This window comes from Pyrus communis, chromosome 7 (genome assembly GCF_041283825.1).
Source record: "Pyrus communis isolate YQ-2024b chromosome 7, ASM4128382v1, whole genome shotgun sequence".
In the NCBI taxonomy this organism is placed as follows: Eukaryota; Viridiplantae; Streptophyta; class Magnoliopsida; order Rosales; family Rosaceae; genus Pyrus; species Pyrus communis.
Genome location: NC_142571.1, coordinates 27,866,813 through 27,878,766, shown reverse-complemented (window position 1 = coordinate 27,878,766; position 11,954 = coordinate 27,866,813). Strand labels below are relative to the sequence as shown.

The following is an 11,954-nucleotide window of genomic DNA, read 5'->3' as shown; positions in this document are numbered from 1 at the left end:
CTGAAGTCATTTGGTAGCGTGCGTTGTAACGTTTGTTTATAATGCAATATGATATAAATAGGTTGAAACGATAAAGGACAAAGGAAAATTATGCTTTATCAGTTTTCACTTATCCTTCCTGGAAAGTTCAGTGTGAAAGGAATCTGCATATTTTGCTCTTGAGTCAGGACCAAAATATGGGGTGAAGAAAATGCTAGGAAAGGTGGTTTAGTTAGCAGCTTTGCGTGTGGGGACTGCTGGGTCAAAGTCGTACGTTGAATCTACATTTGCCTACCCAATAACTTCTGAATCCGGATACTCTCTAGATCTTTTTGTAAGAATTATAGAAATTCGTAAATTGCTTTCGTTTATCGTATATAATACGGTTAAAAATTATTTTATTTAAAATTGAACACAAACAGTACATGAAGAAAACTAATTGCACGATTTATAATAAACGAACACGATTCATGAATTTCAGGAATTCACACAAATAAGATCCGGAAAGAATCTTGTTGGAATAACTTCTTAGTAAGGGTAAGATAGAGTGATTGGAAATATCCGAAAGTGTGAGGGTAATCGGAAATATCTCGAAATGTAAGCACCTCACATATGTACCATATGCAATGACATTGTTAGCGAAAAATAGGAGATTAATAGTTGTTTAGCTTCTAATTTGAAGTCACAGTAGTAATTGTATTACTCTGAAAATTTGTATGTATATGCTTTTAACTACAAAACTACTAGAACTTCACAAATTGCTTTTGAACTTAAAAAAAAATAATGACTAGATTTGAACTTGCACAATTTGACATTTTCCCTTGTATTCTAGTTCATATTCATGTAGTTTAGAAGATCACTTTGTCAGAATATCAACGTAACACCGAATAGTTATTAATATTATTGAAAAATACAACATAAAATGTCACGTCTCTTATTAATAATACGGTATTACATTGCACCATTTTCTTCCGTTGTCACGATATTACATTGCACACCATTTTCATCAGTTGGCCTCATACGCTTCACTGATCAACTCTCTCCTAAGCCTATACAGCTGTATTTAGATTCATTCTAAAAAGGCAACCATCCGATGATTGGTAGTAGTTCTACAGTTCTACGTTCAGCGCATACAAAAGCATAGAACACGAAATACAGGGTTTCAATTACATGTAGAGAATACAATTTTATAATGGCATTTATGCTCGCACTATTATATCAACGTTAATAAGAAAATTGTTATCAGCACTGTAAAGTAAACATACAGCACAGATAACATTAGAAGAAAAGAAAAACAAAACTGAACAAAATTGAACGATAAAATAGTGTCCTTACACTCCAAAAAAGTGTTCTTACACTATTAAGAGCATAAAAAAAATACTGAAAAAGAAAATTGAACGATAAAATAGAGAAGGGGGTTGACAGAATATGCTATACGCAGAAAAAATGATGTCGTTGTAACGAGCCAATCGAGGCCCTCAACCTACCGAATATTTTCTTCATTGTCAAAATATACTCCTGCCCCTCCGCCAGTTGAAACCATCGTGAATGCAACCTTTTGATATTATTTGTTGCTCACAACAGCTTACTTGAAAGGAGCCGGTTTATATTGCGCTTCACATTAGCTGCATTTTCCTGACCTGCACCGCACATGATACGACCACAATAATCAGACTTCAAGACATCAATACAACAAAATGAATGACATCAGTTTCTGGTAGAATCTTAATAAACTATAGTGCTTGATGAGAATGTAACACATGATCGTATAGAGATATGAAAAGAAGAATACCAACAAGAAACAAATCCAAATCTTCAGATACCACATCAAAAACTGCACCATTTCCATCAGCTGTTAGTGCCATACCCTTCACTGACTCAACCTTCTCCTCGGCCAAGAATCTCCTCAAGACCCCAAAAGCAAAACTGAGACAAGGTTGGTGGAAATTATGGATCAAATATGATCAACAAATCAAAACGCTAACTCTTAAACAATAACACAAACTAAATCGATAGAAGATATAATTACGGATATCTATATTTAAACAGCTCATAATATTTTGGAATCACAAAGCACAATGTGACTCCTTCAGAACACAATCAATATTGTTCCCATTATTAGCTAGTGCTTGTATCCACATGTGAAAATAAAACCAAGAACATCAGACATATTGGTTTAGAACACAAGGACACTAGTGATAATTGCTTACGACGGTGAATAAATGGGCTTTCCAGCCTCGAGAAGTACTGTGACATGGTCCTCCATAGAGCTAAGAAGTGATCTCTTCTTTATCTCAGTGTAGCCCTGCACACCATACAATAAGCAACTCATAAACTGATAAACAAACATTTACATTAATTAATTTAAAGAACTCATCAAGTGGGAAAGAAACAGCAAATCTTACAGCAGCTTTAGCTAGTGCTTTAGCCAGTAGATCTACTGCAGATAGGCCAGAGGTGTTAAGTAGCTCCTCGGCAACAGACTTGAAGGCAGGAATTACACTGAAATGAAAATTGTATTAATATATGAAAATGATTGCATCAAAATGTAACAAGCATTGCACTGTCAAGCATACCCATCACAAATTTTGGTTATCATTTCTGCTGCATCTTGACCTACTGCTTTAGCTATATCAAGTGGCTGAGGAGCAGAAATGTGTTCAAATTTCAACCCCGATTCCCCCTCGATTTTCGAAAAATTTGACCTTCTTGGATCATAAAGCATGACAGCAACTCCAGAATTTCCTGAAAATATGGACGCACCTCTAAGTACAACATAAAATCAAAGACATTGTTTAATAAAATACGCATAAACAAGAAATGCAACAGTTTTCAAGATTTACCTGCTCTCCCTGTGCGTCCAGATCGATGGATATAGTCTTCTACATCACGTGGGGGTTCACACTGAACCATAAACAATAAAAGTAAGTATACAGATTGACAAATATTACAAAGTTCACCCATATGCACACTGACAAACCTGGATAATTAATTGAACATCATTGATATCCAGTCCACGCGCTGCCACATTTGTGGCGACTAATGTCAAAAACTTGCCAGACCTGAAACCAGCAAGTGTGACCTGAAAACACAAAACAGGAAGGGAAACAAAAAACTCTGCCATTAGAAAAACAAATTAGCTTTTTAAAAAAGAAATATCTCTATGAAAGGAAAAGAGCCTGAAATATCATGTTTCAGTACAGTTGTACAAGGGGAGAGGAGGAGGATTTTTTGAGGGGGGGTTGGTGTTGCATAGTCAAACAACTTACCTCACGCTGGCCCTGCTATATGTCCCCGTGCAAAGCTCGGGCTCCAGGCAACGCCTCAGCAAGTCCAGAAGCAGCTTCCTTTGTCTCGGTGAAAATAATTGTGCGTCCTCCACTGAGTCGGAAACAAACATGTCAAGTACATGAAAAATGACTCCCAGATAAATTATACCCAAAAGTAAAAATAGAAAGCATACGGTAGTTGTTGACTAAAAAACAACCAACTGCTATAACAACGTATGATATCAGGAATAAGTTGCGACCTTGCTGAACTGGAGCAAGGAAGAACAATATGCCTAACATTGGTGCTGGCCTTCATTTTTTCATTACCAACAAGATCTACAGTTTTCTTATCTGGTTTGAGAAACCTAGAAGAAATCTGGGAAAAAGAACAAGAAAATTTCATTCATGTGTCGAGAATGGTTGGAAAGGTATAACATTGCAATATAATCCATTTATGTCTGACTGAAATCAGAAGAACATCCAAATTCAAGATCTCAGCTAAGTACTTACGCCTTTCGATAGATGTTCCATCCAAGTGAAGCTCTCTTAATCCTACCATATTTTCTTCAATGCTTGGAAACACATCAAATTTTGTGCAATCAGAAAGATAGAGATATTCAAGGGACTTGAGTTGACAAATGTTGTTTGGAAGACTCTTAAGTTCCTTGCAATTGTCCAGGACCAAACAACTCAACCCCGTGAGATTATTAATTGATGAGGGCAGTTCTTTAATTTTTGACCTAGACAAACTAAGCCACGATAGTTCCTCCATAACTTCTGAAATCTCTGGAAACATCTCAAGACTCTGGCAGTTAGAAAGAACAAGGGTTTTGAGAGATTTCATACGCATGATGCTCGGGAGAATCTTAAGTTCTATGCACCCATGCAGATTCAATAAACCAAGGTTTGTAAGAGACGAAATAGACGGGTGAACCTCAACTAATCTTATACAATATCGAAGAATTAGCCTCTCAAGATTGGGCATCTCTGTGAAGTCAGGGGTTTCCTTAAGGTATAGACATTCACTTAAATCAATGAACTTCAACTTTTCCAGCTTCTGTTAAAACATTCAGGAAAACATACATTACTTAATAAGACATCTTAGAACCCAAACATTTAGAAGAAACATATACATGTAAATGATTGTACGTACCTGGGTTCCTTCCCAAAGTTGGTCAATGAGACTATTTTGCATATCAAGTTCAACAAGATTTTTGAATTGAAAGTTGGATGGCAAAGACATAAGAGGGCATTTAAGCCAGGAGAGACACCTCAACTCAAGTAACTTGAAGTGCCCAATCAAGTGGTGTTTGCAGTAATCATGTTCAAAAATGGGGTCCTTATGACTGATCTTGAGAAGTCTTAGTTGAGTCATACTAACAAAAGTTTCAGCATTTAAGCATACCCCATCTAAGCACGACAAATCCAGGATTATGCTTTTAACTGCTTTTGTAGCCTGTGCAAATCAAAGTAAGGGAAAAAACACAGAACCGTAGTTTGCATTATGAAATTAATGTTTTTTTCTTAAGGAGCAGTTTGATAATCATTCGTTTTTAGTTTTCAACTTTGGTAATTGTTTTCAATTTTCAATTATTAAAAAATGAAAACTAAAAATTAAAAATTGAAAACAAAAATGATTATCAAACGGGCCTGAGAAATAGATTTTGATCAAAAGTTGAAGCTTTCTACTAACAATTGTATAAGAAAAATATTTCTCACCATATTTTAAGTTAGCACATGATGAACATCTTCATAACTCCACAACCTACTTCGTCTCCTAGGCTCTTCGATAGATTCTTGAAGGACGATTTCCCGACCCATTTCCTCTAGTAAATCATGCATCTCCAGTTTCCCCTCCTCTGAGACAGTTATGAGAGCTCGATCAATTAGAACTCTTATACCAGCAAGAGGATAGAAACCACAACTGTCCAGGATTTCGGTTGCATAGTCTTCTTTCATTCCTTTTAAAAAACATGCTATATCTAGAAAGATGTTCTTCTCTTTATGATCTAGTCCATCGAAGCTTGTTCTAAGAACATCATTAATCTTTCTTTGCGGGACTTCCTTTAATTTTTCTAAGACATCTTTCCACTCACGTATGGTTTTGTTATCAAGAAAGGCTCCCAAGACTTTGAGTGCTAGAGGTAGACCTTGAGCATATTTTACGGCACGCCTCGTGAGATCATCATAATCTGTAGTGGGTTGGTTTGTTTTGAAGGCGTACTGCCTAAAGAGTTCTAGAGCTTCGGGATCACTGAAAATCTTGGGCTTATATATCGCATCAGTTCCGCTTAGTAATTCCAAATCTCTAGTTGTTATAATAATTCTACTTCCACCACCAAACGAAGAATGTTGCTCTCCAAGTAAAGCTTCAATTTGTTCTAATTTGTCCACTTCATCAATAACAATAAGGACCTTTCTCTGACCTAGACTATTTAACATCACCTGGAAACCTTTATCCAAAATGTCGGAACTCCCCACCTTGTTGTTTGAGATACTCGATAGAAGTTGTGTCTGCATATGTAGTTGGCCATGCTTCATGAAACCCTCCTTGACATTTTCAAGAAAGCAACAAGCTTCAAATTGACTAGCGATTTCATCACGGACAGCTCTAGCAATGGTTGTTTTGCCTAAACCACCCATACCCCATATTCCAACAACGCGAACATCATTCGTTTCAACGCCAGGAGGATGTAATGATAAATGCATTTCATGCATATGAGAATCCATTTCAATCAAACCTTTAGCTTTACTTGATGTTGATGAGATGTGGATCAATTTCCTATAAACATCTTCTACAATTTCCTCAATAAGCTTTGCATCATCCCTGTCAAATTTTAAAAATATTATAATAGTATCACCACATAATAATTAACAGGTCGTTTTGATAGTTTGTTTTCAATTTTTTTTTTTTAATCTAAAATTTGAATTTTAAAATTTTGGCCATGAATTTTTAGTTTCATTAAAAGTAGTTATCAGATGAGTTTTTCAATTTTTTCTTTCATGGTATATAATAATCTCAAAAATTACGAGTTAGATCTTGCATATAGAGATCTAATGGGTCTTTACAATTGTTTTGCATAAAACTTGTATTGAGTATTTCATACCATTGTAGCCCCATCACAAGTTTTCATCTATTAATTTTAAATAACTAAAAATTGAAAATTGAAAACTTAAAACAAAATATTTATCAAATGACACCTAAACGTTACAAAAATTAATAGGAAAGTAAAGCAAATTAGAAATTACTCATAGTTTCGCGAATCCCAACCGGATAAATTGGTGGCTCGAGTAAGGGCGGACCTCCAGCTCCGCACCTCCTCCATGTTGGCGTTAGAATGGCCTTCATGCCGATCAAAAGCTTCGGCGAAACTTCCTTTGAGTTTATGAATATCGGATGGATCGACTTCGTAGAACAAGAGATTAATAGTTGTTAGGGTGAATATCGGATGGATCGACTCCCTATTTACATTAGGGTATATTATCAATTTCCCCCCTGAACTTGTGACCATTAGTCAATTTCCCCCCTCAACTTTAATTTTGGCCAATTTCCCCCCTGAACTCTCATGATTAGTCAATTTCCCCCCTCAACTTTAATTTAGCCAATTTCCCCCCTCAACTCTTATAATTAGTCAATTTGCACCATACTGTTAAATTTTTAATTTGATCATAATTAAACAAGTGTGTATAAGAAACTAAATAAGATGTATGTTAATCATGTTCCTATATCTTTATCCTATTACAAATAGATTAAAATTTAGAATTTTACAATTTATCATAGATAGTATTATTAGTCATAATAAATCAGTATGGAGTAATTTTATTTGATTTTTGACTATACAAAATTGATAACAAAAAGGATTGATGTGTAAATTTTTGTATGTGAATACAATTTTCTTTATAAAAGTGAAAGCTAAGTTCAAGTAAATTGCGGAGAATCGAGCTTTAGTAAAAAAACGGCTAGTCTATTCATAATTTTCGACTCCTTATTAAGAATAACCCATTTTATTGAAATAGGTTTGATCCATGAGTTTAGGATTATTATTTCTTTTTGTTATTATTTCTTCTTCTACATGCTTTAAACCCGATTCATAACTTTTTCTTATAATCAACCCATGTCACATACTAATTGTATTATGTTTTTGTACATTTTACCCTATATTATGCAGGTGAGTTTATGTTAATTTTAGTACTTTGTTGGAAGCTATTAGAAAGATTGAAAATTAAGAAAAGAATAGATGGAAAATTAAAAAAAAAAAAAAATTAACAGTAGGGTGCAAATTGACTAATTTTGAGAGTTGAGGGGGGAAATTGGCCAAATTAAAGTTCAGGGGGGGAATTGACTAATTATGAGAGTTGAGGGGGGAAATTGGCCAAAATTAAAGTTCAGGGGGAAAATTGGCCAATTGTCACAAGTTTAGGGGGGAAATTGATAATATACCCTTTACATTAAGAGTGAGTTAGGGTGAATAGAAATATTGCCGGTTAAGTATTAGTATCTCACATATGTACCATATCCAATAACATCATCGGCGTAAAACAAGAGATTAATAGTTGTTTAGCTTCTAATTTGATGTTGTTGTTGTAACGGTACTACTCTGAAATCTTTGATGTATATGATTTTAGCCACAAAACTACTAGAACTTCACAAATTGCTTGTGAAATAAAAAAATATTGACTAGATTTGAACTTGCATAATCTACCTTTCCACTACACGTATTTATTTCGCTAGTGTTCTAAGGTTGGAACAAAACTTGAACATCGCAGCAAGAAGCAGAGGAGGCTAATGAGTTGTGTTTTAAAAAGGTCAAATCGGATTAATGGTTTCCGTAATGATATGGTATTCGAAAGATAGTCCTCATAGTAAAAGAAATAGGATTTAAATTAACTCTCGTGATGAAGACTGTTAGCAAATTTGATTCAAAAGTTAAATTTTCAGTCAAACATCAATTAGATGGAAGGATAAAAAAATAAAAATTGGGTCCACGTACTGAAGTCATGTGTTAGCGTGCATCGGAACATTTGTTTATTATCAATATGATATAAACCCAACCGGATTCAAATCCTTTTGTAAGGATCCTAGGGATCCATTAATTGTGTCCATTCATTCTACATCGGCAATCACTTTTCTTCAGGTACGTTTAATTTTAAATAAAAAAAATTAAAATGATTTCTAACTGCACGATGTACGATGAACATACATGATTTATGGATCTCTGAGATCCTCACAAAGAGGATCCGGAGAGGATCCAAATTCGATATAAACAGGCACCCAAAATAATGGTGGTGGTTGTGTTTAGAGAATACTAGTCTTCATGCACGTGCTCACGCGAGTGCAGAATATATTTTTTGAATCACAGCATGCTACATGAGACTTATATGTTTTAAATGTAGTATTATCCGCGTGCGAAAGACCTTTTTTTATAACCGGTGAGCATATGCATAAGACATTTTTTGAATCACGGCGTGCTAGAAGTGGCTTAAATGTTTTAAATGTATTATTATACGCATGTGAAAGACTTTTTTTATAATTGGCACTACACGCGTGTTAAGATATTTTGAACGTGTTTAAAAATAGAGAAAATAATATTTAATAAACAACTGATTGAATCACATTATTGCTACCTATTGTGAGGTACTAATTTTATAAAAAAAAATAAAAAAAACACTATACAAAAGTAATTAATTATTAAAAAACACTGTTTATATGATGAAAATAACCTTGCATTATTTGGTTCATTATTTTGAATTGCTTTTGAACTTTTTTGTTTAAGGGGCATTTCTATCCTAAATTTTTTAGGTGAAGCCGGTGATCCCAAAAGTGCCTCCCAACTTTATATATAAAGATATATGTATAGAAAAATGGCGGTGGTAGTGAAGGGATGATGTTGAAATATCAAAACCCAAGTCAATGGAGCTCCTTCAGTCCATGAAAACAAAAATTTATAATATAATAAGGTTCGCATATGGACTTGAAAAACGACATAGCACCGGCAGGGAAGGTGCAGTAAAAGAGAGAGGAAATGAGGAAAGAAGCGAACGCGAAAGGACAAATACTATACAATAGATTATAACAATTACTATTCAACTATCAATAATGCATTATTTTAAGTTGAAATGTGGAAGCATATGAGAGATAGCATGGCAATAACCACACAATAAACAAAAGTGATTAGAGAAACAGTTATTCAAGATCTGTATTAAATCATTGAGCCATTTTTAAGATTCGAACTTAAAATCACAATCTATTAGAACATTGTATTAAATATTAAGTGGTGCTCTGATATAATTCTTAGGAATTTCAAGGAAGCATACAGGGCACTTTTGTTTTTCTTAATTCGTCAATACAACTGATTTTATTTTGTTGATAATTTCATATGAGGATAAATTGGTAAAAAAGAAAAATAAAAGTAAATTCGTATTGTTGGATGATGGGCTTTGGTTGCACTCTCCTTCGGCATATGTAATTAGTGGGTCGGAAAGTTAGGCCTTTAAGATGATTGATATTAGCCCAAAGGTTAATGGTTTGGCCTGCTGTAGGTCAATTTCACAATTAGGGACATTGCGTATGGGAGAAACTTTTTGGTATAAACTTCCGTGGCACGTTACTTGTGCGCCTAAGATACATACACGGGGATATATTGCATTCCAAAGCATCGGATCAAGTTTAATTTAAATTTTTTTTGTGATTTTTCTCCTTTTTTTTTTTGGTTCTTTTTATCTTTTATTTTTTTTAGTTTGATGCATTCACAGCGAATGACTCTTTACAATAGTGGTGAAAAGAAGTGAGCTTTTACATGACAGCGTGAGTTTAAACTCCGTTAATGACTAATCTAATATCTAATCTAATAAAATCTATGTTTTGACAAACAAAAAAAAAGTTTGGTGCGTTCACTCTTTCTTTTTCCCACTATTTCTTGAAGATTAATGGCCGGATTATTTGAACTTGGTAATTCCAATGCTTCTGCTTCAAAGGCGCAGATTGGCGCTATTACAAGCAAGTTGTTAGTCTTGAATGGGAGAATAGCAACACAAAAGATATGCTCCATATCTGCAGTTCCCGGTCATCCCACCATCTCTTATCCTTAAGGAGTCCATTTTCTAGAGTTCGTGCAAGAACAAGCAAACATGGTGAATGCTTATATATGTAACGCGTTCCGGTAATGATCCATACTCTAATACTTATAATCAGGGACGGAGGAGGCACCTCAATTTGTCATGAAACAATATGCAGAATGTGCAAAATTCTCCCCTAGGTTTCATGGCTCAAGAGAAGAAAGTGAATTTGGAAGATGCTCTTGCTCGGTCGACCATGTCTACCACTCAATTCATGAACGAAGCGAAAATGCAGTTGCCAAATCAGCAAACCTCTTTTTGTAATTTGGGGAAGCAAGTTGGCCACATTGCCGTGTATATAACAAGATAGAAGACCCTTATTATTTAGGAAAAACTAATGAAAATAGCCTAAAAATTTTGAGTTTTAACGATAAAGACAACATAAAGGTCAAGTGAATAGTATCAGAATTAACTTTTTAGTGCAAAAATATGATTTTTTGTTAAAACGAACAATACTGCAGATTTTTCGTTAAAAATCTCCATCATTTATTGTATCTAACCGTGAAATGCACAAATTCAAAAAAGCACCCTTTTTTACGACTGTCTTCAGAAGGGCCATTTATAAATTTCGTGTAGGCCCCAAAATCTCAGATACGACCTGCTCTCTATCTCGTTAAGTCCTCCTTCTCTGCTTTCCCAGTTACTCCCGTCCGCTGTTGGTGGTTGTGCTATCTGCGAAAGCCAAGCCGATTTGTGATGCGCAGTGGCTGACTGTGAATTCAATTCAAGTCCCGATGAAGCCTATTTTGGGAGAATCATGGTGTTCAGATTTGACATCCATTGCATTAACTGCTCTGCCGAATCGCCATCAAAACCGATCCCCCAGAAACTCCTACGCTGTCGAGTCCGGCACTACCAGGAAGCTTGAGTCGTGGCCGGGAGCGGCGGTGAGGTTGAGGGAGAGGACGTGGAGAGGAAGAGGACGAGGGCGGGTGAATCATGTGAAGTGGTTGGAGTACGGGAGGGATGAAAATCATGTGAAATGTGAAATGGGCAATACCATCAGTCCCGTTTGAACAAAAGTAGGTACCTTTTAATCTCGGAATCAAAAGCGTTCCTACATTCCTCTGATCAGGCAAAAGCATTAAACGATTAAGCAACCCACACAAAGTATAAATCGGAGACTCATTTGCTTTGTTGGAGTTGGAATCAAAAGCGTTTCTGTAGGAAGATGATGTTGGTATATGGTCCAGCCCATGATGAATGTTCCAGATTATTTTAGTAAGTGAAGTGGCTGGAGCATGCTAGACAATTCTAGCATTTTATTAAGTTGGTGCAAGAAGCTAGAGAGTAATAGCTTCCTTTGTTGCAAATGGAAGGATCTAGAAGCTACAATACCCACCTATAAATAGGTGTGTGGGTGTTGCTACAAAAGTAGAGAGTAGAAAGGGATCAAGTCCAAAACTAAGAGTTCCACTCCAGTAGTATGAGCTAGAGTGTTCCACTACACATTGTGTGAGTGAAGTTTAGAGTAATAGAAAATGTGTGTTATACTTTTTTTTATCCATCAAGTCTTGTCTTTGGTTTGGTAAGACTACTTTTGTTGTACTCATCATTTTCATATAGTGAAGATCGATCGTTGTTCCATGG

General features: G+C 35.4%; 1 protein-coding gene and 1 pseudogene across 2 annotated transcripts; both read right to left on the bottom strand.

Moving 5' to 3' along the window:
* Positions 1–1,122: 1,122 nt before the first annotated feature.
* On the bottom strand, positions 1,123–6,697 carry LOC137733821 (disease resistance protein RPV1-like; annotated as a pseudogene). The gene is made up of 12 exons (XR_015964201.1): positions 6,498–6,697; positions 4,968–6,075; positions 4,402–4,704; positions 3,759–4,305; positions 3,249–3,360; positions 2,960–3,061; positions 2,823–2,883; positions 2,556–2,724; positions 2,385–2,481; positions 2,190–2,284; positions 1,772–1,905; positions 1,123–1,619 (listed from the first exon to the last, which is right to left on the bottom strand). The product of XR_015964201.1 is annotated as a disease resistance protein RPV1-like (transcript).
* On the bottom strand, positions 1,555–2,892 carry LOC148696004 (DEAD-box ATP-dependent RNA helicase 7-like). The gene is made up of 6 exons (XM_088697451.1): positions 2,823–2,892; positions 2,556–2,724; positions 2,385–2,481; positions 2,190–2,284; positions 1,772–1,905; positions 1,555–1,619 (listed from the first exon to the last, which is right to left on the bottom strand). Exons 1-6 carry the CDS (start codon positions 2,890–2,892, stop codon positions 1,555–1,557), a joined length of 630 nt encoding a protein of 209 aa, XP_088553577.1.
* Positions 6,698–11,954: the final 5,257 nt, after the last annotated feature.

Excerpts from the sequence above, each read along its gene's own strand:
- LOC148696004 (XM_088697451.1), bottom strand. The coding sequence starts at position 2,892 with ATGGTTCAGTGTGAACCCCCACGTGATGTAGAAGACTATATCCATCGA. Across the intron at positions 1,906-2,189 it reads AAGCCCATTTATTCACCGTC|TTTTGCTTTTGGGGTCTTGA; the intron begins GTAAGCAATTAT and ends ACCTTGTCTCAG. Across the intron at positions 1,620-1,771 it reads TTTGGATTTGTTTCTTGTTG|GTCAGGAAAATGCAGCTAAT; the intron begins GTATTCTTCTTT and ends TGTGCGGTGCAG.